The 25,210-nt window shown below is 37.5% G+C and overlaps 1 protein-coding gene across 3 annotated transcripts; it reads left to right on the top strand.

Moving 5' to 3' along the window:
* Positions 1-2,215: 2,215 nt before the first annotated feature.
* On the top strand, positions 2,216-25,144 carry LOC306882772 (putative E3 ubiquitin-protein ligase HERC4). 3 transcript variants are annotated; one of them, XM_079437650.1, is made up of 24 exons: positions 2,216-2,400; positions 3,864-4,146; positions 5,779-5,938; positions 6,495-6,571; positions 6,668-6,889; positions 6,961-7,052; positions 8,644-8,774; positions 8,909-9,069; positions 9,412-9,488; positions 13,445-13,569; positions 13,708-13,767; positions 13,860-13,971; positions 14,679-14,868; positions 15,657-15,829; positions 19,509-19,628; positions 20,178-20,276; positions 20,354-20,527; positions 20,599-20,742; positions 21,442-21,608; positions 21,807-21,873; positions 21,975-22,057; positions 22,206-22,389; positions 22,819-22,921; positions 23,024-25,144. In XM_079437650.1, exons 2-24 carry the CDS (start codon positions 3,921-3,923, stop codon positions 23,230-23,232), a joined length of 3,156 nt encoding a protein of 1,051 aa, XP_079293776.1. In that variant the 5' UTR covers positions 2,216-2,400; positions 3,864-3,920; the 3' UTR covers positions 23,233-25,144. The 3 variants fall into 3 exon arrangements, with proteins under 3 accessions (XP_079293776.1, XP_079293775.1, XP_079293777.1); XM_079437649.1 differs by having other exon boundaries at positions 2,238-2,400; positions 3,802-4,146; positions 9,388-9,488; XM_079437651.1 differs by having other exon boundaries at positions 2,244-2,400; positions 3,802-4,146.
* Positions 25,145-25,210: the final 66 nt, after the last annotated feature.

Here is a 25,210-nt window from a genome sequence, read left to right as displayed (position 1 = left end):
TATCGACTATCCAGGCACTTTTGGGGGCCTTAACGTGCTCAAAAACTCTTGAAAATTGGCACGCACATTGGAAACTGCGGCCATTAGGATGCCACAGAGGCTGGGACCCGGGCGTGGTACAGGAGCTCTACAGCGCCCCCTAGAACACAGTCAAAAAGCTTGACGTATAGGTCATACATGGACGTATTCATATGAAACTCGGTACACATATAGATCTCATTGAGCTGAACAACTTTCGCACAGCATGTCTTAAGCTCCGCCCAACAGGAAGTCGACTTTAGAAAGCGCATGCTCTGGAATTTGATATACTCCTCTGAGGATTTCCAAACGATTGCCACCAAACTCGGTGAACATGATCTCAAGACATTGGGGACGCTAAATTGAGAAGAGATTTTTCATATCTCGTACCGTTTGCCCGTGGCGAGTCCACATACATTGTATGATGTTGATCAAACTTCACTGATTCGTTCGTTGTATGATGCCGATCAGATGTGACTTTTATGACTGAAAGTTATAGCGCCACCAACTGGCTGCAGGAAGTGTGTCATTTTCAAAATGCTTTGAATTGAGCATCTTATTTTTACTCGATTTGCTTCAAACTTCACCAGAATAATGTCAAAACAGGCCGATGTAAAACTGTGAAGGGAATATTGATATCTAAAATACTGTTGCCATGGCAATGTGTCAAACTTGAAAATTCGTTTCTGGTGATTTTGAGGCAGATAACATGTTTAGAATGTCATGAAACTCAACACACATATCAGTATTAATGATAGTTAGACACTGGAAAAAGCTCATAAACGGGCGTGGAAGAGGCACTCTATAGCGCCACCTTTTGTCAAAAGTGGGGGGGTTAGTTTTAGCTACAGACACCAAACTCTGTACATATATTGTTCTAATCAAGCCGGACAACTTTCTAATTTACAGTCATTAGCTACGACCAACAGGAAGTCGGCTATGTTTATTTTAATGTGTTTTTGTTTTAATCAGGCTGTAAATAAATTCATACTCCTCCAAGCAGAAACAAGTAGTTCACACCAAACTTTGTCAACATGATGCCAATATACTGAAGATGTTTAAAAGAGAGGGTCTGTTTAAACTTTTGATGCTTTAATACTGATTTAAAAGTAACAGTAAACCAGTTCAGCTGACAGATGCAGACTAAGCTGTAATGCAGGCAAAAATATTTCACGAATGCTTAGATCAATAAAATATAAAAAAAAATGCTTATAAATCATTAAAAGTTTTGATAACACTTCATAATAAGGTCTCATTTGTTAACATTAGGGAATGCATTAACTAACATGAACTAACAATGAACATTTTTTTACAGCATTTATTAATCTTTTTAATGTTAGAAAAATAGTCATGTTCAAAAGATACACCTTTAAAATTTAATAATGTATTAATACATTTTGGACTTAATATTAATTAACATTAATAAATGGTATATAATTATTGTTGATGTTAAATAATATAGTTTTTAACATTGGTTAATTCACAAATAACATTAAGTATGAACAATATATTTTTACTTTGTTGCTGTCAAACACAATTAATATTGTTGCTTTATCTGAAACTCGTTTGGATGAGACTTTTGATGATAATGCTGTGTCTATAAGTGGATATAATTTATATAGAAGGGATAGAAATGCGTACGGTGGAGGAGTTGCTTTTTATGTGCAGAATAATATTTCTGTAAAAGTAAGGGATGATATTAATGAGGTTGAGGTTCTACGGCTGCAGATTAATTACCTCATGTCAAGTCACTTTTAGTAGGATGTTGTTATAGGCCACCAGGCTCAAATCATAAATATTTAGAAGATATGGGTGTGATGCTGAATAAGGTTTTTGAATTAAATATGGAAGTTGTTTTTTTAGGTGATCTTAATATTAATTGATTAGTACATTTATTTTGAAGAATTCCCTAGCTTTGGCTGTAAAGCTTTTCCAGAATTTTACCCGTGTAGATAAAACCGTCAGACTGTATTAAACACACTTTAAAAGTTGATTGTTTGTTTCTTAAAGTAATATTTTTACTTTAACAGAATAACAACAGCCTAGACATGTAGAACATGTCGTAAAAAGGCGGCATAATATCAACGGAATTATAAAATCATCAGATCTTGCCAATTATTCTCCACCGCGTATTATTATTATTATTATTATTATTATTATTAGTGTTTCCGCAGGAGCGCCGCGTGCGTGTGTCGTCACATCCGGTGTCGCTCCTGAATATTACCGTCGCTTCGCGTTCATTCTGCTGTGTGTGTATTTAAGCGCGTGTCCTGCGGCTGGCGCTCTTTCATTACAGAACATATCTGCATTAATGTTCATGTAAACATAAACTCTGAACGTGTGCTGGACGCGTCCACAGGAGCGTTATATTCATATCAACAGGTAAGAAGAAGCAGGCAGGATTTATGAGTAACGTTATCCCTCATGGGTGTGGGTGCAGAAATATAGCGCTGTTCAACTCAACTAATGCCATATATTCGGGACTATATGTTTGTAGTCTTATTAAAGGCACACATTCGTGCATAACAGCAGTGAGGTGTGGTTTATTTTATCTTGAAAAGCTGTCATAGAAAACAAATACATATAGTTTTGCGCTAATACGAATTTAGCCTCAGAACTGCGTTTAAATACCAACCGTTTTAACGGTCATTTCCTCACATTCCATAGAGATCAAGGCATTTAAATCTCACGTGAAATTCGATACAGTGTTACATTTGTTGTTATTTGATATGAAACGGTTACATGTATCTTTAAGCACTTAAAGCTGTAGTACCCGTTTTATTTGACTGTAAGCTGTGTTATGCAGTAAATGTTTATGTACACACCTCCCTCAAACTGAACTTTCTAGATAGATTTCTGGAGAATTTTCTTTTCAAGGCGGGACTAACTTGCACGCTTTCATTTTTATCTATTTAAACCGTGGCACCCATTGACAACTGTGACTGCAGCTATACTATTATTAGGTTTGTAACCTAGTGATTGCATCCATCAGTCAGGTAATGGTATATAATATGACAGGTCTAGGGTATGTGGTTTAGAGTATATGGTTATAGTATAGTGGTGGCAAACTGGCAATATAAAATGTGGGACTCAGAGTCATAATATATAATGTAATTAGGTACATTTTAGTACTTTTGTGTAACTATGGAAGCTTGTTTCTGCCACGGAACAATTTAATACATTTTTAAAAGAGTAATTGTGACTGTTTATCTTACAGTTCATTATTTTTTTCTCAGAATTTCAATTTTATATCTTCAAATTTTTGACTAGACTTTTTCTCTCAGAATTCTGACTTTTTTTCTTAATTTAAATTTTATTTCTTGCAATTCTGAGTTTATTTCTTAATTTTTTACTTTAGACTATTTTCCTCAAAATTGCGATATAAATTCATATTTTTGACACTTTTTCTCACAATTAAGTTTACATCTTGCAGTTGTTTACGCTGAATAATTGCAATTGCAACTTTTTATGTCACAATTCTCTTTTTGTTTTTTATTTATTTATAATTTTTTATTTACATTTTCTAGTTTTATTTTTATCATAATCCTTTTTTTCCACATTTTTTTCATACCCCGTATGCATTCTAAAAATTATAAATTATTATTATTATTTTATTTTTAGTTATTGTATCTTTATTTTTGTACTTTTTAGTTTTCTCTTCACTTTAGTTTGAGGTGGTTCTGGTATTTGTTCCTGTTTTCTAATGAGTGAAAATCAATAATACAAAAATAGTAATTAGCATCTTGTTGCTGCTGCATTTAAGAGTTTGCTTTCCTCTGACAGGTGTGTGTGTGTGTGTGTGTGGGTGTGTGTGTGTGTGTGTGTGTGTGTGTGTGTGTGAGAAGCGGTTGGACCTGTAGGTCTTCACCTGCGGAAGAGAGCAGCCATACGGGCCTGTCGTCATGCTGTGCTGGGGAAATGCCTCGTACGGGCAGCTGGGTTTGGGTGGGATTGATGAGGAGATAGTGCTGGAGCCGAGGAAATGCGAGTTCTTCGAGGGCAAGCGTGTGCGGGATGTGGGATGCGGCAGACGTCATAGTGTCTTTCTTCTGGAGGACGGGACGGTGTACACCTGCGGCTGCAATGACCTGGGACAGCTGGGGCATGACAAAGCACGCAAGAAACCAGGTAAGACACTTTACACTAGAATATTGTGTCATTATTAATGTAATTACTTGATCTTAATTAAATTATTGAACTACATGATTCATTTCAAATAATTGTGGCTGATGTCATCAATCCCTCTTATTTTTCAAAATTTTTAATAAGGTAATATTAAGGTGGTTCCTCTCTAATACGCCCATTTTTTTATGATCCTACTGGATTAAATCATGCCTCGCCCTTTTTGTATATTTGATGTAAAGTGCATCTTAGACAGCATTTCATGCTGACCTAGAATTGTCCCCTGAGAATAATATAATATGAATGATTGTTTTATTGAATCAGTTTTGTATTTAAGATCTGAGTAAAGGGTTTAATTGTTTTGATTTGTCCCATTTTTTTATTTTTATTTTTTGTCCCAAAGGGTAAAAAAAAAAAAAAAACTGTGAAAACTGCATAATTGTGAAATATTTTATTAATATAAAATATTAATATAAATGTTTTTTAATATAAAATAACTGCTTTCTATGTGAATATTTAGTAAAGTGTAATTTATTCCTGTGATCAAAGCATCATTACTCCTGTCTTCAGTGTCACATGATCCTGACCAATATTTTTGTGGAAACCATGATACATTTTTATTTTTCAGGAATCTTTGATGAATAAAAAGGTCAAAACAACATCATTTATTTGAAATAATGAATTTTTGTAGCATTATAAATGTTTTTACTGTCACTTTTGGTCAATTTAATGCATCCTTGCTGTATAAACTATTTTAATTAAAAAAAAATTTAAAAAAAGCCTGGTCTTTTGAATGGTAGTGCATCACAATCCCTCAAACTTTCCCTGTTTGAAAACACTGGGTTATTTTAGGTTATATCAATGAAACGGTCTGTACTTCCTCTGAAATCAATCTGATGGACGTTGTAACATATTATCATTCCACAGAAATGCATACGGGTCGGTCAGTGTGACATTGAATGCTGTTCTAACTGTCAGTTCCTTAGATATCACATGACCTCTAACTCCATGATCTAGAAGTGTCAAGCACACACCATATAAACATCAAGATGGTTTGAAATGGTCCTTTATTTGCATCACTGTTTCACAAGCCAAAGGATCAAAACATAAAAACTGACAGCGTTAGTTCTGGCAGGTCAAGTTAGTCAAGCTTGCATCTATATATAGGAATACGACACCTATCTAAGCATCCATATATAAGGTCCCTCAGTATTATCAGCAGTTTTCACATTGCTCAATAGCTAATTACCCTCCTCCATCCCCAGCTCCTCCTCTGTCAGTCAGGATCCAGCTTCTGATTCTCCTTTGAATCAGACTAATTCTAAAATGTTCACAAAATTACTGAACTTTTAACGATATCTGGTTCTGTTCTGTTTACCCTTGGGGGTTATCGCTGCTCTTGTTCTTGCCCAGAACAGAACCATACCGCCAATCCAAACTGTATGCTAATTGTCAATCATCTTTGACGATAGTGGCCCTGACAGAACTTTCAACAATGAACATTAAGGACATTATTATTATACAAATGAATTTTGCTGTAGCAGATGCAACATACACACAATATATTGGCCAGTATTTCATGTAGTGCATCTGTATAATTCACTCAAACGCTGTTATATGTTTACATCCCCTCTCTAGAACAGGTCGTGTCTCTGGATGCTCAGAACATTGTGGCCGTGTCTTGCGGTGAAGCTCATACTCTGGCTCTGAATGATAAAGGACAAGTATTTGCATGGGGTCTGGGCTCAGACGGACAGCTTGGCCTTTCAAACATTGAAGATCGTATCCGTATACCCAGGTAAAAAAAAAAAAAAAAAAAAATCTGCATCTCAGTATTATTACCTCTGTGATGGGTTTGCCTGTACTGCAAAAAAAAGGATTTTTTTGAATGATTGGTGTTCAAAAAACATTGATTGATTTAATAGTTTAATTTTTTTCCTGTACTGTAAATGTATTTTTTTTTATTCAAAGAGGTTATGTTTACATGTGTTATACACAAAAATAAAGTTTTTCTTCAAATGTGACATGGAATGTATTTTCTTGTATTCAAATATATTTTTATTTTAAATTTTTGCCCTCCATATATTTATATTTTTATATATTTTCAAAAATATGTAAATATATAATATAATATATATATTATAATATATGTAAATATATTTTTGGCCACTATTTGTATATTTAGCTGTAATGTATTTCATTGAGCTTCTCTGTTTACAACATATTTTGCATATATTTAAAAAAAAACAACAACTACTGGATCCTTGCCAAAAATCGTGTAGACAAATATGACAATCATAGTCTGTGATCTACCTGCATGGCGTAGCCACTGTGTTTCTGTTCTCTCCTCTCAGAACTGTCAAGAGTTTATCAGAGTTTCACATTGCCCAGGTGACCTGCGGATACTGCCATTCCCTTGCTTTAGCCAGAGGTATGATTCTGACTTAAATGCTAAACATTTCTAAACCTGATTATTGTGCCCTCTTCACCCTAATTATGCAGTATTATTCCCATATTTTTGCTCAAGGAGGTCAGATATTCTCCTGGGGCCAAAATAAATATGGACAGCTGGGGCTCAGGATGCAGGGAGCCAGCGTCTCCTCCCCACAAGTCATTCAGTCTTTGCAGGGCGTCCCATTTGCCCAGATATCTGCAGGGGGCGCTCATAGCTTCGGGCTCACGCTGTCTGGGGCCGTTTTCGGCTGGGGGCGAAACAAGTTCGGCCAGCTGGGCCTCAGTGACAATGATGGTAAAACAAACACCTTCGGCATTCATTTGAGTTTTCTCTGGTATAATAATTTTATGCGTGGTGTTCCTCAGATCGCTATTTCCCTGCTTTGCTGAAGACTCTCAGGTCCCAACGTGTTGTTTACATATGCTGTGGAGAGGACCACACGGCTGTACTAACAAAGGTATGATTACTATAAGGCATAATAAGAAACAGTGTAGTTTATGATTACATATTTAATGCTGTATATCCATCCCACAGAAATGTCTACGGGTCGGTCGGGTTTTGATGAAGTCAGGTCAAACACTTTTCTGAACACACACAGCTGTTTTGCAGAAATTCATGTTGATGTTTATAACATTTGAACATCTTTATGCCTTATAGTCACATATAGCAGATTAGAGTTGGACAATAATATAGTTTACTTTTTGCTGTGATGCAAGCAGTTGAGAAATGCTATATAGTACAATGCGTGCATAATTATTATTCTGGAAAACTCCAGGTAGTTTGCAGCTCTGGAAAATTTTGCCACTGGAGACAATGGTTTAATTCTTGATTGAATGCCCAATTCTTCACCTTAATTCTCAAAGTCTTTTGCAGTTAATAGCTTTTCTTCTCAACCAGTTCTTGTGACCCTTCTGCCCTGATTAGCACTTCTTGTCCAAAGGTCATGCCTTAATTTTGCTAAATTTATAGTATTGCATCCTTCCCATGGTCAATAAATATATATATATTTTTTTGGTGTGAATTAAATCTCTTTTTCTGGCCCATTTCACCAGTATAAGAAAACCTGCTTAATAATTATGCACATCGGAGTAGAAGGTGTTTTCACTTCTAGCCCTTGTTACTATTATTTATATATATATATCACTTGTAAATGATTATAAACAAATGAATAGTAGTTATTAACAGGGGTGCACATAAGTGGTCCGCATGCGCAACCAAAATTAAAAATGAGCTGTTTAAATAAGTTCTGACAGCACATTTGCGTACCGACTTGGATGACTGCTGTTAATGCACAGTTACAATTTTAGATCGACGAACTGTACTGTATAGGATTTCTATTCAAACTGAAAGCATAATAGGCAAGCCACTGCCGTTTTCAAAGCAAAACTGACATTTCATTCACTGACGCTCTTCCATCAGCAGCGCTAAACCCAGAAGCGCATATACTTACTTGCCGGCAACCCGCCAAAATAAAAGCTAGCTGATTTTACATTTTAAAAATAATGGATATTCAAATAATAATAATAAAAATGATAATAAAAATATTAGCATTTTATTTTTGAGTTTACTATAAAATATTTTTGAGTTTACTATAAAATAATTGTATTTGTACTTAATACTCCCTTTTTATTTTAAAATAAAACCGTATTATCACACTTGCTTATTCAGTTTATTATTATTATTTAAAAAAAAAAAAAACTAAATTAAGTGCAATAATTTTATTATCACTATTATTAATTAATTACTTATAGTGTATATACTTATACAATTAATTACTCCATGCCCGTGGCCCGTGTGAGGACCAAACTAAATCTCCAGGTACTCATATGAGAACCAGGCTGAAAAACTTATGTGCACCCCTGGTTATTAAGACTAATGTGGTTTAAAATGTGGTTTAAAACTATATATTCTGCTTTATATAAAGAGCTGGGAGATAATATAGTTGCATTTTGTGACTAATTTTAAGAAATCAGGCTGTTGGGATTTACGGTATAGTATAAACCGGTTTAGATTTACGTGATTAGTAATTAGTCATTTTGTTTTTGTAGGAGGGAGGTGTGTTTACATTTGGAGCTGGTGGTTACGGTCAGCTGGGACACAACACCACACACCATGAGGTGAACCCCAGGAAGGTGTTTGAACTCATGGGAAATGTGGTTGCACAGATAGCTTGTGGTAGGTAAGTATCAAAGCATCCATAATGATTGTTTCATTTTATGTGTGTCTTAGTTTTCTGTTGCTTGAGACTACTTCCAAGAGTCTTGTATTTCTCATGAAGAACATGAATTGCTTTCGTTTTCACCTGCATGTAAGGCAGCACACTTTGGCGTTCATCCCTTCATCAGGAAAGATTGACTCGTTTGGTCTCGGCGGTAACGGACAGCTAGGAACCCGCTCAACCTGCAATAGGATAAGTCCCGCCCCTGTGAAGGGCTGCTGGCGAGCCCATTCTGATCCTGTGCCTATGGAAGTAGGTGGGTTGACTTTGTCTACATGAAGTCTTTCAGCAGAATTAATTTCTCTGACAGCCGTGCTTCTCAGTGTTTCTCAAATGCATGCAATGCATTGACTTTGATCTTTTTGCTGAAGGCTTTGCTCCATGCATGTCGTTAAATCAAATAACTTTTTGCAAAAAAGTAACTAGATCACACAGAGTTGAGTTGCACTTTAGTATTATGCATGAGCACTTTTGTTCACTCATCAGTGTCCTAGTCTGTATACTGTGAATCAATGTACTGATTCATGGAGCTTATTGAGACTCGCCCCAGGAAAACCATGTTTTGATGTTTCAGATTTGACGGGGTTGTCTATTTCAGAGGTGGAGCAGAGTTTCTGTGTGAAGAGGATCTATGCTGGAGGAGACCAGAGCTTCGCTCACTATGCTTTACCTCAGGTAAAGGGGCAGGGAGGTCAAGGAGCAGAGGTCAAGGGTCAAACTAAAGGCTGCAATATAACCGAGGCGTATGTATGTATGTATGTATGCATGTATAAGGAGATTTGGTTTGGTCCTCACACGGGCCACGGGCATGGAGTAATTAATTGTATAAGTATATACACTATAAGTAATTAATTAATAATAGTGATAATAATATTATTGCACTTAATTTAGTTTTTTTTTTTTTTATAATAATAATAAACTGAATAAGCAAGTGTGATAATACGATTTTATTTTAAAATAAAAAGGGAGTATTACGTACAAATACAATTATTTTATAGTAAACTTAAAAATAAAAATGCTAATATTTTTATTATCATTTTTATTATTATTATTTGAATATTCGTCATTTTTAAAACGTAAAATCAGCTAGCTTTTATTTTGGCGGGTTGCCGGCAAGTAAGTATATGCGCTTCTGGGTTTAGCGCTGCTGATGGAAGAGCGTCAGTGAATGAAATGTCAGTTTTGCTTTGAAAACGGCAGTGGCTTGCCTATTATGCTTTCAGTTTGAATAGAAATCCTATACAGTACAGTTCGTCGATCTAAAATTGTATGTATACATACAGACATGCACGCACGCACACACACTGGCCACTTTATTAGGTACACCTTGCTAGTACCGGGTTGGACCCCCTTTTGCCTTCAGAACTGCCTTAATTCTTCGTGGCATAGATTCAACAAGGTGTTGGAAACATTCCTCAGAGATTTTGGTCCATATTGACATGATAGCATCACGCAGTTGCTGCAGATTTGTCGGCTGCACATCCGTGATGCGAATCTCCCGTTCCACCACATCCCAAAGGTGCTCTATTGGATTGAGATCTGGTGACTGTGGAAGCCATTTGAGTAAAGTGAACTCATTGTCATGTTCAAGAAACCAATCTGAGATGATTTGAGCTTTGAGACATGGTGCATTATCCTGCTGGAAGTAGCCGTCAGAAGATGGGTACACTGTAGTCATAAAGGGATGGACATGGTCAGCAACAATACTCAGGTAGGCTGTGGCGTTTAAACAATGCTCAATTGGTACTAAGGGGCCCAAAGTGTGCCAAGAAAATATCCCCCACACCATTACACCACCATCACCAGCCTGAACCGTTGAGACAAGGCAGGATGGATCCATACTTTTATGTTCTTTACGCCAAATTCTGACCCTACTATCTGAATGTAGCAGCAGAAATTGAGACTCATCAGACCAGGCAACGTTTTTCCAATCTTCTATTGTCCAATTTTGGTGAGCCTGTGCGAATTGTAGCCTCTGTTTCCTGTTCTTAGCTGACATGAGCGGCACCCGGTGTGGTCTGCTGCTGCTGTAGCCCATCTGCTTCAGGGTTCGACGTGTTGTGCGTTCAGAGATGGTATTCTGCATACCTTGGTTGTAACGAGGGGTTATTTGAGTTACTGTTGCCTTTCTCTGTAACCAGTCTGCCCATTCTCCTCTGACCTCTGACATCAACCAGGCATTTTTGTCCACACCACTGCCGCTCGCTGGATATTTTCTCTTTTTCAGACCATTCTCTGTAAACCCTAGAGATGGTTGTGCATGAAAATCCCAATAGATCACCAGTTTTTGAAATACTCAGACCAGCCCGTCACCAACAACCATTCCACGTTCAAAGTCACTTAAATCCCCTTTCTTCCTCATTCTGATGCTCGGTTTGAACTTCAGCAAGTCATCTTCACCACATCTAGATGCCTAAAATGCATTGGGTTGCTGCCACGTGATTGGCTGATTAGCAATTTGTATTACCAAGCAATTGAACAGGTGTACCTAATAAAGTGGCCGGTGAGTGTGTGTATGTATGTATGTATGTATGTATGTATATATATATATGTATATATATATATATATATATATATATATATATATATATATATATATATATATATATATATATATATATTTATATATATATATTTATATTTATTGTGGCGGGAGGAGCCAACGACAGACACAGTGGGCGTGGCGTCAAGCCTCGGAGAGGTTTTTATTAAACAATATATCAAAATAAAGTGTCCAGAGGGGGAAAAGTGTCCAAAATAAACAGGGATCTGGTGTCCTCGTCGTGCTGCGGGGCTGTGCAGGAGGGTAGTGTTCAGGAGGGAAGGGTCCAGGGAAGGGGCGGAGTCCGGTGGCCGCACGCGCTCCCCTCTCGGGGCCGGGAGCGAGTGGCGGCGGCGTCTCTGGCGCGGCTTCGTCCATCTTCGGAAATCCCGGCGCTTCTGGGGGATTCGGCGGCCCGGCATCCTGGCCCGTCAGCCGCCTAACGGGTGCGGCATTCCTCCTCGACACTCCCTTCCTGGACCCACGAGGACACCAGCGTGCATGCACGGGGGAGAGACCGGTCTCCCGAGGAGAGGCGCGCTCGGCGTTTAAACGGCGGCGGTGATGAGGCTCTACTCACGTCAGGTGCGCCTCATCACACGCCGCCAGCCCTGGCTGTTTCAGCGCCCCTCCTCTCTCACACACCCACTCCTGTCGGGAGCCTGGTGAAGGGCGGCGAATACAGGACGGGGTGGTGATGATGGACAGGGGGGAGGCAGCCGACTCGTCACAATATATATAATATATATATATTAGTGGCGGGAGGAGCCAACGACAGACACGGTGGGTGTGGCGTCAAGCCTCAGAGAGGTTTTTATTAAACAATAAAAAGGGAAAATAAAGTGTCCAAGGGGAAAAGTGTCCAAATAAACGGGGAATCTGGTGTCCTCTTTGTGCCGCGGGGCTAGTGAAGGAGGGTAGTGTTCGTCAGGGAAGGGTTCAGGGAAGGGGCGGAGTCCGGTGGCCGCACGCACTCCCCTCTCGGGGCCGAGAGCGAGTGGCGGCGGCGTCTCTTGCGCGGCTCCTTCCTACTACTATGGTCCCGGCGTCTCTGGGGGATTCGACGGCCCGGCATCCTGGCCCGTCAGCCGCCTTACGGGTGCGGCATTCCTGCTCGACGCACCCTTCCTGGACCCACGAGGACACCAGCGTGCATGCACGGGGAAGAGACCGGTCTCCCGAGGAGAGGCGCGCTCGGCGTTTAAACGGCGGCGGTGATGAGGCTCTATTCACATCAGGTGCGCCTCATCACACGCCGCCAGCCCTAGGTGTTCAGCGCCCCTCCTCTCTCACACACCCACTCCCGTCGGGAGCCTGTTGAAGGGCGGCGAATACGGGACGGGGTGGTGATGATGGACAGGGGGGAGGCAGCCGACTCGTCTATATATATATATATATATATATATATTATTGTTATTAGAATGTTATATGTGGAAAATAATGTGTTTTTTTTTTTTTTACCTTAAACCGCATAAACACATTGCTTTACACCAAATACACACAATAATGTATCATATGACCCCTTTAATATTATTTCCCCGTGGCCCACACAGCCTTTGTTTCATCAGAAAATTAGAGAAAATTATTACATTTAGATTATTCTAAATAATATTTTTTCAGAGCAGCGTGTACTGATGAGTCATGTGCAGTAAAACCAAGGACATTTAATTAGAAAGAAAGTTCAGCTTTAATTTCATGTTGCCTTAAAATCATATTTGCAGTGAATGAAGGACCAATGTGTGAACACTGAACAACTGCTGAACAATATCTAATGAGAGTCTTATATTTACAATAATATTTCTGTGATGGTACCAGAATGAAACCGGAAACAACTGTCTAGTTTTTATTTATTTTATGGTATTATATGGTAAAAGGACAATCCACAGGTACTGTATTTATCTGGATGAAATTATAAGAATTATTTCCAGTCAGCCCACATCCTGCTTTACATGGTACCATAACAGGTCATCGTCCAAAACTATGAAATGTATTTAAAAAATGTGCCGTATGTTAGTTTGTGCAGTTCCCTTTGTAGCAATTAGCCATTCACTGATGTTCCTGTTTAAATGACTCAGCTGTATTGCTGTAGGACGACAGCCCTCCAGTTGATCTGAGGATAACCAGATCTGATGGACAGATATACACGCTCCGTGATGACCTCATCCAAAAATGGCTCAATCATGGCCATGGGAGACTATCACCAGAAATCACCAAGTACTGCTTTTTACATTCATTATTAAATTAAGGTGTGTAGATGAAACTCAGTCTGACCTACTAAAGTGTAACCTGAATTCAAATCAAAGAACTTAAAACGGTCCATCATACTGATAATGTATTTTGTGTCTCTTGCAGTGAGATTGATCTTGTGTTCTCTTCAGCAAGTTGTCTCAATGGAAGCTTTCTGTCTGGAAGGTAACTAAGCCATTATGCATTTAACACGTTATATTACTCTGTAAACCTTATGCTGATGATCTTTTCTCTAATGAGAGTGTTTTGTTCTGCAGTAATCCAGATCACTACAGCACTAACAGTAAGTGCTCCGGTGTAGACATTAACACGGCTCGCCTGCTCTACCACAGACTCATCCAACCCGATTACCCACAAATCTCACAAATTGTGAGTCACTTCTCTTTTGTCATTTTATCTCATTCAGTAGACGTATGGTAACTTTAAAGGAGTAGTTTTCCCAAAAATGAATATTTGCTGAAAATGTACTCTCCCTCAAGCCATCCAAGATGTAGATGAGTTTGTTTCTTCATCAGATTTGGGGAAATGTGTCATTCCATCACTTACTCACCAATGGATCCTCTGCAGTGAATGGGTGCCGTCAGAATGAGAGTCCAAACAGCTGATAAAGACATAACAGTAATCCACACCACTCCAGTCCATCGATTAACATCTTGTGAAGTGAGAAGCTGCATGTTTGTAAGAAGCCATCTTAAGTCCATCTTTAAGGCTTTTAAACTTTAGACCTTTGCTTCTGGCCAAAACATGAAGTGAAAAAGTCAATTTCCTGTTGTCTCTCACATTAAAATTCACCCGCATATTTCTCAAGACATTAACTGATAGGCTGGAGTGGTGTGGATTATTGTGATGTTTTTATCAGCTGTTTGGACTTTCATTCTGACGGCACCCATTCACTGCAGAGCATCCATTGCTGAGACACTGATTTAACGCTTCTCCAAATCTGATAAACAAACAAACTCATCTACATCTTTGATGACTTAAGGGTGAGTAAATATTCAGCAAACTTTCATTTTTGATTGTATTTTTAAGTGCTCTTCATTCCTATTGTAACCAGTGCATGGTTAATCTTAATACAGGTAGCTGCTAGTTTGGAGAAGAATCTCCTCTCCAGATTGAGCAGTTCTCCTCCGGACATTGAGGCTCTGAGACTGTACCTCACGCTGCCTGAGTGTCCACTTCTCAGCAACCCCAACAACTACACCACCCTCACTATTCCCTTTGCCAAGGCCGTCGTAAGCCTGAAAGACGCCCCCATCAAAGTGCTTGGTACGTCCCGTCTTCTATGAGAGGAGTTCTGTTTGTTGGGCTTCATAATATTTCACTTGTTTGTTGGGCGAACAATATTTCGTTTGGCTTGTTCAAAGAAAGGCTATATATAAAGTGAACATTTTTAGACTGTTCTTCATTAATGGAGGACACAAATATACTTCACAGACTTCAAGACTTCTTCTCCTGCCTAGGAAAATTTCCAGACCAGTTGGATCTTTACATTCTAGGCTGGTTTTGTTTTTTGAACTGAAAAAACAAACAAGTTTGCAACTGCATACATGTACACAATGGCCACATGTACCAAATGCTCAGTACACTATTAGTGTACAATAGGCAATGGTCAGCTTCTGCACATTGTTGGGCATTTCTGAAGTATTTCATTTCTCACAACTACACTTCTAAAAAACAGTAAGGCTTAAAAATAGTTTATTTTCTAAGGATTAACTATTTTCATTGAGTTTGTTGATTATTCTCATGAGGAAATGTCTGGGTCATCATACTTCACCCCACTGAATCATAATTAATTGAACAAAAAAATTACATCTACAAATCATCCTTTTTTTTTCCATTGTGACACTTTCTTGCCAAATAGTAAATTTTCTCCCCAAAATTTTCATGCAAAGAATGCATGCATATAAAACAACTCAAAATTTAGACTTCAAGCTTTTACAGCTACTTCAAATTTTCAGGCTAGCTCGTGATTAAAATCTGTGGCCTGCACATTTCACGTGTGATTTTTGCTGATATTTTCGGTCAACCATTGTTATTTTTGTTTTGTTTTTAAGGAAACTGGTGGTCAAAGTTTGAGCCAACGGTCTTCCAGAGGTTGGTGGAGCTGTACAAGGAGGTGGTGGTGTATCTACTGCGGATGCAAAAACTGGGAATTCCTCTTTCTGAGCAGAGGATCTTCACCTGCTTCCTGCACACCTCACTGAAATTCCTGGAGATCCTCCACTCTGTGAGCACCACAGTTTGTAAACGTAGACATTGGCTGTGCCCTAATTCACATAACATCCGTCCTAAATGTTAAAATTAGAATTAGTGTGTCCCAAATCATAGTACATTAACCCTCTGGGGTCGACGGTATCGCCGGCGATACGAACTCGGTTTTTTTAAGATAAGTGCAAAAGACACTAAAAATACTCTGTTGATTTTGGTCACACAAATAAGTGTTATACATCAATTGCAACTGTTAAGTGTTTATTTTTTTTTGTGTACACTCACGATTACAACAAAACTTTGTGGTTTTGGAAAAAAAAAAGAAAACAAACAGGGTGCGCTCTTTGTCTTCATCTCTGTGAACTGCTTTTTGAAACACGTCACTAAAATGAAGTGTAACTCAGCAAATACTCAACACAGAAACATGGGAGTTATCTATATACAAAGCTTGAAGCGTCTACTTTCAACTGAAGTAAATTTCTTATCGAAAACAAACATTCTGTGATGAAGTAATCCGTATGAAAGCAACACTATGTTCAGTCTGTCCCATCTAACTCATTATTCCTAATGCGATCCCACCCCCTCGCGGCACGCGCCGTTCACATGTAAATTACCACGTGAGCCGCGCGCGCATGGAGACACCCAACATAAACAAAGAGTCAGGAGTCGTTCATCGCGGCTGTACTGTCCATTTCTGGAAGAAGACGAGCTGAGCAAATGCTGGATTTCCCTCAAAATAAGAGCAAGAGTTCATCCAGAAGAGGAGATCGATCTGATGAGTAAGTAATACTTCTTTTGTGCATTAGTTAACGTGTTATTGTGACATAAACTTGAACGCGTTTAGTTGGGTTGACAACATGATGAATGATACGCATCTAAGAAGGTTTAATGTTCACAAATAGATTTAATAGCATGCTAAACAATAACAATTAGTTTCTCAGATATAAAATATCCTTTTTTTATAGTACAAAGTACGTCATTTTGTAGTTCACAGCATCACAGAGTCTATGGCTACAGAATCATAACAGCTACTATAAAATCATACATACTAGGCTATATGACTGCAAAATCATAGTGGTTTTTTTCCCAAACTGTAATTCCAGACTACAGTGTTTGAAAGTGATGGGCAATTCATTGTATTTAAATTTCTTTCGGAGCGATATTTTCATGCTCTATATAAAACAATAAAAGTAATATGAGAATACATTGTAACACGATGAATGCTACGAGTCTAAGTATGTTTAGAACATGTTTATGATTAATAGCCTACTCTGTTCAAAAATAGATTTTAATAATGTACTAAATAATTAGTTTCTCAGATATAAAATATATTTTTTTGTTTACGATAGTACAAAGTATGCGTGAGTTTATAAAACCTATATATATAGATAGATGTATAGATATATAGATGCTCCTGATATTAACATGCTCACAAATTGTTTTTTGGTTGGTTGTATTTGATTGAATCAGGTACCTGAACCACAGATGAATCCTGACGACTTTCTTCAAACTGTTTTTCTCTGAGAGCGCTGCACCAACATCAGATGTTCAACTACACTGATATTCTATGGTAAAACAAGATCCTTGACTACTGATTGTTTTGTTTTTGTTTTCTTTTTGAATCCATGGAAGTAAGGAGAAACACTTAAATAAGATAAGTAAATATCAGGTACTTGTTTCACTTGTTGAACAGAATTTGTTGCAGGAATGAGTTAAAGTCTGTTCACATCTCTGTGGTTAGATCAGTGTGTATTTGACCTTCAATATGTATGTTTTGATTATACTGTGTTGTAAATAAAAAATAAAAAAAATGTTTTTCAATCTCCTCTCTCTCTGTCTTACCTGCCTCAGTCACAGTCACACTGATGGGACATTAGCAGCTTTAGGGGAGGGCCCTTTGTCAAGTCAAGTCACCTTTATTTATATAGCGCTTTTAACAATGTAAATTGTGTCAAAGCAACTGCACAATATCCCAAAAAAAAAAAAAAAAGGAAAGGTGTCTCTCAGGTGAAAATTGTAAATATTGTAAAAAAGTAAATATTCTAGCCTACAAGACTGATTACTCAAAAGTCTTATTCAGGACTATGTAGTGGGGCTTTTATGGCCTTATTTCAGCTACATTTTTTTTCCCCCAAAACTTACTAACCACACATAATATTTTTTTTTTTCTAAAAACTGCAAACATGTACATCCATCTTGGTCACATATTATTGTAGCAAATTTTTTGCTGAATACACAAAAAAAAAAACATGTTGGTCAATAGTATGTTATACAGTGGTGTGAAAAAGTGTTGGCCCCCTTCCTGATATTTTTTTAATTTTTTTGCATGTTTGTCACACGTTAATGTTTCAGATCATCAAACAAATTTAAATATTAATCAAAGATAACACAAGTTAACACAACATGCAGTTTTTGAATGAAGGGAAAACAAAATCCAAACCCACATGGCCCTGTGTGAAAAGGTGTTTGAACATAAAGGCTTGTCTCAGTTTTGCCAGAAAACATCTTGATGATTCCCAAGACAAGAGTGTGTGTCCCATTACATCTGGCGTAAAAGTAACACAGCATTTCAGAAAAAGAACATCATACCAACAGTAAAATATGGTGGTGGTAGTGTGATGGTCTGGGGCTGTTTTGCTGCTTCAGGACCTGGAAGACTTGCTGTGATAAAAGAACCATGAATTCAGCTGTCTACCAAAAAATCCTGAAGGACAATGTCCGGCCATCTGTTCGTGATCTCAAGCTGAAGCGAACTTGGGTTCTGCAGCAGGACAATGATCCAAAACACACCAGCAAATCCACCTCTGAATGGCTGAAGAAAAACAAAATGAAGACTTTGGAGTGTCCTAGTCAAAGTCCTGACCTGAATCCTATTGAGATGCTGTGGCATGACCTTAAAAAGGCGGTTCATGCTCGAAAACCCTCCAATGTGGCTGAATTACAACAATTCTGCCAAGATGAGTGGGCCAAAATTCCTCCACAGCGCTGTAACAGACTCATTGCAAGTTATGGCAAACGCTTGATTGCAGTTGTTGCTGCTAAGGGTGGCCCAACCAGTTATTAGGTTTAGAGGGCAAGCACTTTTTCACACAGGGCCATGTGGGTTTGGATTTTGTTTTCCCTTCATAATAAAAAAAACTTAATTCAAAAACTGCATGTTGTGTTTACTTGTGGTATCTTTGATTAATATTTAAATTTGTTTGATGATCTGAAAAATTAAAGTGTGACAAACGTGCAAAAAAATCAGGAAGGGGGCCAACACTTTTTCACACCACTGTAAGAAGCTGAACTAAGCACAAATATCAGGGCATGTCAAAACACCTCAAGGGCCCCAAAATTACCTCAGACCCCAGAGGGTTAAAAGAGTATGCCAGCATTTATACTATATACTCTGGTGATGTACTTCACATTCACCAGAAACATGAATCATTTTAGTGTGTGTCACATAAATTTGTGAATTGGAACACATCCTGTCTTTTGAAATGGGAAATTCTGTAATATTGTTTTACATTTATGCAGTTAGCAAATGCTTTTATCCAAAGGTATTTGTCAAAGAACCAACGATAGCCATAATGCACAATTGTAGCTTTATTATGCAACTAGATTAGGAAGCAGGTTAGAAGAGAGAGGATGTGCCCATTATGCAGAATAAGTTATTTTTTTTATTTACTAATATTATTCTGATTTTCATGTTGCAGGTTAATGAGCGTGCTGGACAGATCATCCAGTATGACAAGTTTTATATTCATGAATTGGATGAGCTCATTGACATCAGGAATGATTATGTCACCTGGTTTCAGCAGCAGATGTTCTCTGTGGTGAGTTTTCTGTATTGTTCAAAGGTAGTCATTATACAATTCTGAATTTTATGATCATTTACAGTAACTACAGTGTGGCGTGTGTAAATCCTTTGCTACTAACAGCACCAAACTGAAAGGGTCATGTTTGAAACTTACTATTATTTTGGATGGATCTGTTTGCTGCCACTAGTCATTTAAAAATTACACTTTTCTGCATCTTTCAATCTTTGAATACCGAATTTCCAAAATTTTTGCATCGTTGAGAGAAAATAACAGACAAAAAAAATAAAAATAAAAACAGACAAAAATAAAAATAATTCACATCTGTCACATTTTATTATTATAAAAATACCAATAACATTTTTTAAACATTTACAAACACTACAAACATGTATTTTATTTCCTCACTCCACAATAAATGCTTTAAATTTGACTGTATTCTGAAAAAAAAACAAGAATGAGAAATTTAAGTATGCAACTTAAATTCCAGTAAATGCAGTAGTCATAATGCTGCATACAATCACATCCTCATGTTCTCCTCTGTCTCTCGTTGTCTGTTTTGTGCAGGTCATGGACTCTCAGGTGACCATGTGCAAATACCCATTTGTTTTTGATGCTCAGGCAAAGACGACGCTGCTTCAGACTGATGCTGTGATCCAGATGCAGGTGAGCGTGATCTGCCTCATCTGATGATTTGCCATCATGTTTTACCGAAGTGAGCTCACGGTGCTGTTTGTGATCAGATGGCGGTGGATCAGGCTCAGAGACAAAACTTACACTCTCTGTTCCTGTCTGGTGGAGGAGTGGAGTCTGTAAACCCCTGCCTCATCCTCATTGTACGCCGAGAAAATGTGGTCGGGGACTCCATGGAGGTGCTGAGGAAGTCCAAAAATGTTGATTACAAGAAGCCACTTAAGGTAAATGAGTTAGTGTCAATCTGTTCCTCTTTAGTGCTGCTTTGGCAGTTTTTAATTGTGTTATTCTGCAGGTGATCTTCGTTGGAGAGGAGGCCGTAGACGCTGGCGGTGTGAGAAAAGAGTTCTTCCTGCTCATCATGAAAGAACTTTTGGACCCTAAATATGGGATGTTCAGATATTACGAGGAGTCCAGACTCATCTGGTTCGCTCACAAGGTACAGTAAAAAATAAACACAAATGCCCACACTCAGTGTCCTTCACGAAAAACAATTCTAAAGTCTTTTAGGACCAAATGAAATCCGTTTGTTTTTTCCTCCTCCTTTTTTTTCCCCCCTCTGGATTCCTTTTTTTTTTTTTTTTTTGTGCCAATGATTAAATTAAATATTGTTAAATATGGCCAGTTTATTGAAGTCATGAAACTTACACAAATTAACAGCAATTTATTGAAAGTTAAGTTTATTGAAAGACATTTTTTGGTCCCTATGAAATACTTTTTTTTTTCTAGAATTTTTACCAAAATCTTTTTTTTTTTTTTTTCTTAATTCCATTTTGATGGTTACATTTTAATTTTAATAATAAAAAAATGTCTTTATCATTTGAATTCATAAAAACAAATTTATTTTTATTTTTTTTACAATAATATAAAGGTTAAATTTTTTTCCGGAAATTCTGTGTTGTGTATGTTAAGCCATAAAACATTAAGAATTTAATTAATCTTTTAATCGAATGGCAATTAAAGAAACCCTTTCAATTTTTGGCAAACAAAAAAAAATGACAATCTTGTAACAACATATATACTATGTAATATTTATTTTTTTATATATATATATATATAAATAAGGTGTATCAGATGTGCTACTGATGATCTTACTGTAGTGTAAGATGAGATGTCAATCAGATATGCTTTACTGCAGACATTTGAAGACATTGATCTGTACCATCTGATCGGTGTGGTTTGTGGATTGGCCATCTATAACCTCACTATAGTGGAGCTGAACTTCCCACATGCGCTGTACAAGAAACTCTTGAAGAAAACTCCCACTCTAGAGGACCTGAAGGAGCTCATGCCTGATGTTGGAAGGTGGGTTTGAAACTTAGTTTTTTTTGTGTTGTGCTTAATATTTCCAGAGCATAAAGGGCTCATATTATGAAATATCAAATGTACCTTGACTGTTTTAGATGTTTGATGTACTATGAAAGCACTGTGACCTAAAAGCATAAATGTTTGTAGTTTAAATGTGATCCTCATCAATGGTTTTCTCTGTCTGTGGATCTGCAGGAGTCTTCAGCAGCTGCTGGATTATATGGAGGATGATTTTGAAGACACTTTCTGCCTGAATTTCACAGTAAGAACAAGCTGTTTGTATGTAATGTCTGTCTTTAAATGCGTGATTCTTTAAAAAAAAAAATACATGCATGTACAGTCATTTTTATTTTATGATGACAGATCACAGAGGAAATGTTTGGCACCACAGAGGTATTAGAGCTGGTTCCCAACGGGACAGACATCAACGTCAACAAGTCCAACAGGTATTAAATGTACCATAAGATAATACATTCACTCAACACGACTGCTGTTTGACACTAACTGACTTCAGTTCACGTATAAACTCCAGTATTTGTGATTTGATTTATATTTTTGCCTAACTAAATGGTTTAACCTATTCAACCTATCCAGGCAGGAGTTCGTCAATGCCTATGTCGATTATATATTCAACACCTCCGTGGCTCCTCAGTTCAGCGCTTTCAACGCGGGATTTCACAAAGTGTGTGGAGGGAAGGTTCTAGAGCTTTTCCAGCCCAGTGAACTGCAGGCCATGGTCATAGGAAACACCAATTATGACTGGAAGGAGTTAGAGAAGGTAAAAATTAACTGTGTATGAATTGTATCGGCTGATAGCATCATTTGCTCAGACTGCAGCTGGTTTTGTGCTGTAAATCAACATTGTGTGTTTGGTAGGGTTGGGTATCATTTGAATTTGATCAATTCCGTTTCAATCCCATTGTGGTTAAAAATTGAAGTGAAACATTTAGATATCAAACATATTTATTCTGTCTCATTTTGCAAAACATTTAATTGCAACTGAATACCATCAACAAAAATCAGCCGGCTACATAAAAACTGGACTCGATTAAGAGCTGTTTGTGTGCAAAATAGAGCTGCGTGATTCTGGATAAATTGAGATAAATTTAAAATGTTCGATTCCCAAGCCTAGTGTTTGGAAATGTTTTGCTGCTGTAGTTTGTTGATGTTGTAAATGTTCTGCGTGACTGTATTTATTGATTCTCAGAGCACAGAGTATAAGGGCGAGTACTGGGCCGATCACCCCACCATCAAGATATTCTGGGAAGTGTTTCACAAACTGCCTTTGGAGAAGAAGAAACAGTTCCTGTGTAAGTGAACCATCTTTGAGTTTAGATTTACACATCATTCATCTGCTCTGAACAGGACCTCAAGCTCATGTTTTGATGTTGTCTTCCTGTCATCTACACTAGTGTTCCTCACGGGCAGCGACCGAATCCCCATCCTGGGTATGAAGAGCCTGGCATTAGTGATCCAGCCCACCGGTGGCGGAGAGCAATATTTCCCTGTAGCGCACACATGCTTCAACCTGCTGGATCTGCCCAAGTACACTAATAAGGAGACACTCAAAGAGAAACTGCTGCATGCCATCGAACACAACCAGGGCTTCAACCTCGTCTGACTTCAGCGAGCGCAGAACGAGCAATCCGTATAAAGACTGTATGACACACAGGTACCACACGCTTCAGCCCACAGAAACGTTTGCGTAGTTCATTGTGTGACTGCTGCCTTTTGAGTTGTTTTCAAAATTAGCATAGAAATGTTTATTATGCATCTGAATAATCATCAGTTACAATTTGAATAAAGACACTTGTCTGCAAATACAGTGTCCCAGTGGGACTGAAATATGTAAACAGTATTTGTATATCAGAGTTTTGTTACTTACTCAAAGTTTGGGTGATATTTTTGTGCTAGTGAGCATTAAATGATTTCTTTCTTTTTTTGGAGTGGGAGAGGGGAAATAGTTCACCCAAAAATGTACTGTAAATTGGCTGTAAATGTACTTACTCTCAGGCCATACAAGATTAGGATGAGTTTGTTTCTTCATCAGGTTTGTAGAAATGTGTCTCTGCATCAGTGTCTCAGCAATGGATGCTCTGCAGTGAATGGGTGCCGTCAGAATGAGAGTCCAAACAGCTGATAAAAACATCACAATAATCCACACCACTCCAGTCCATCAGTTAACATCTGGAGAAGACTAAAGCTGAAACAAATCCAGCATTAAGATGTTTTTAACTTCAAACTGTTACTTCTGACTAAAATATGAGTCCTGATGCAGCGACACATTTCTCCGAATCTGATGAACAAACTCATCCTAATCTTGGTTGACCTGAGGGTAAGCACATTTTTCAGATAATATTAATTTCTGGAAGAAATACTCCTTTAAACATGCAACATACTACAGTAAATTTCTATACATTAACATAAGTATCATAAACAAAAAATGAACATGTTAATTTATAAATGCACTGTTGCTCATTATTAATTCAAAATGCATTAACTACAGTTATATTACTATTACTGTAAAAATTACACTGAGATTATTAAATGCTATTGCTTATTGTTAACGATAGTATTAACTAATGTTAGCATATACAATCTTTTTGTAGAGTTAACAGTAAGACTGTTAGCATTACAAAACCATTGTTTTTTTATTTAATTTAATTACATAGAATATGATTTTATTCTAAATGACCTCACAAACTAACGCCTCATGGATGCAATAGATACTAAGATGTTGGATTTGCTTAATGTGTGACTTTTTTGAAAACATTTTGGCATATTGTTCAGATTCACTTTAGGATGTACTGGATTAATATTAATGCAGAATAATTTTCAGTTTAGGATGAATATTGATGCAGATGAATCATTTTGTTCTGCACATAATTTAGCTCAAAGGAAGTGGTGCGTTTCCTTGCAGGATCTTAGACCACTTTTGTGTCATGTGCCTTAACTGAAAACACACACACAGATTGTTTTGGGCTTTTTTGGGTTTCATTTTTTCGAAGTTTGAGTAAGTATCAAAATCTGATAGCAGCAGCAGAATGTGTCTGATGAAAACTGTTCATCGCTGTTATTATGTTCATATACTGGAGTGCCAATGCAAAGTCTTACAGGTGTTAAGAAGTTTGCATGCTTACAGAATCAAATTAAATACCACTGATGATAATCTAAGTAATAATTTATGTCTAATACAAATAATAAGTGGGTCTGATGATTCGAGTTAAACTCCATCAGTCTTAATCTGCTCATCACACACGCGTCTATACTGTGTGAACTTCTAGTTGCTGTGCCATTGTGTGTGTGTTGAAGGAAGCAATCAAAATGCTGACATTTTTCCTGTGTTTGTAAATTGTAAATAAACACTTTTTTTCTAGATTTGATGTCGTGATTCCCCCCGTGTACTTTAGTTGGATTTAGTGGATTGTATGAAAGCTTGTTGCCACCATGAATTCAGAAACTCAGAAAAATTAGATATAAACTTGCAATTCTCAGAAAAGGAAAAACTGAATTATTAGATTTAAATCGGCAATTCTGGGAAAACAGTCCACATTGTGAGATATAAATTGCTATATATATATATATATATAGCATAATAT

This window comes from Barbus barbus (assembly GCF_936440315.1).
Source record: "Barbus barbus genome assembly, chromosome: 16".
In the NCBI taxonomy this organism is placed as follows: Eukaryota; Metazoa; Chordata; class Actinopteri; order Cypriniformes; family Cyprinidae; genus Barbus; species Barbus barbus.
The sequence above is the reverse complement of the archived record's forward strand: the minus strand, read 5'-3'. Positions and strand labels throughout refer to the sequence as shown.

Excerpts from the sequence above, each read along its gene's own strand:
- LOC306882772 (XM_079437649.1), top strand. The coding sequence starts at position 3,921 with ATGCTGTGCTGGGGAAATGCCTCGTACGGGCAGCTGGGTTTGGGTGGG. Across the intron at positions 9,489-13,444 it reads CTCACTATGCTTTACCTCAG|GACGACAGCCCTCCAGTTGA; the intron begins GTAAAGGGGCAG and ends GTATTGCTGTAG. Across the intron at positions 13,768-13,859 it reads GGAAGCTTTCTGTCTGGAAG|TAATCCAGATCACTACAGCA; the intron begins GTAACTAAGCCA and ends TTTGTTCTGCAG.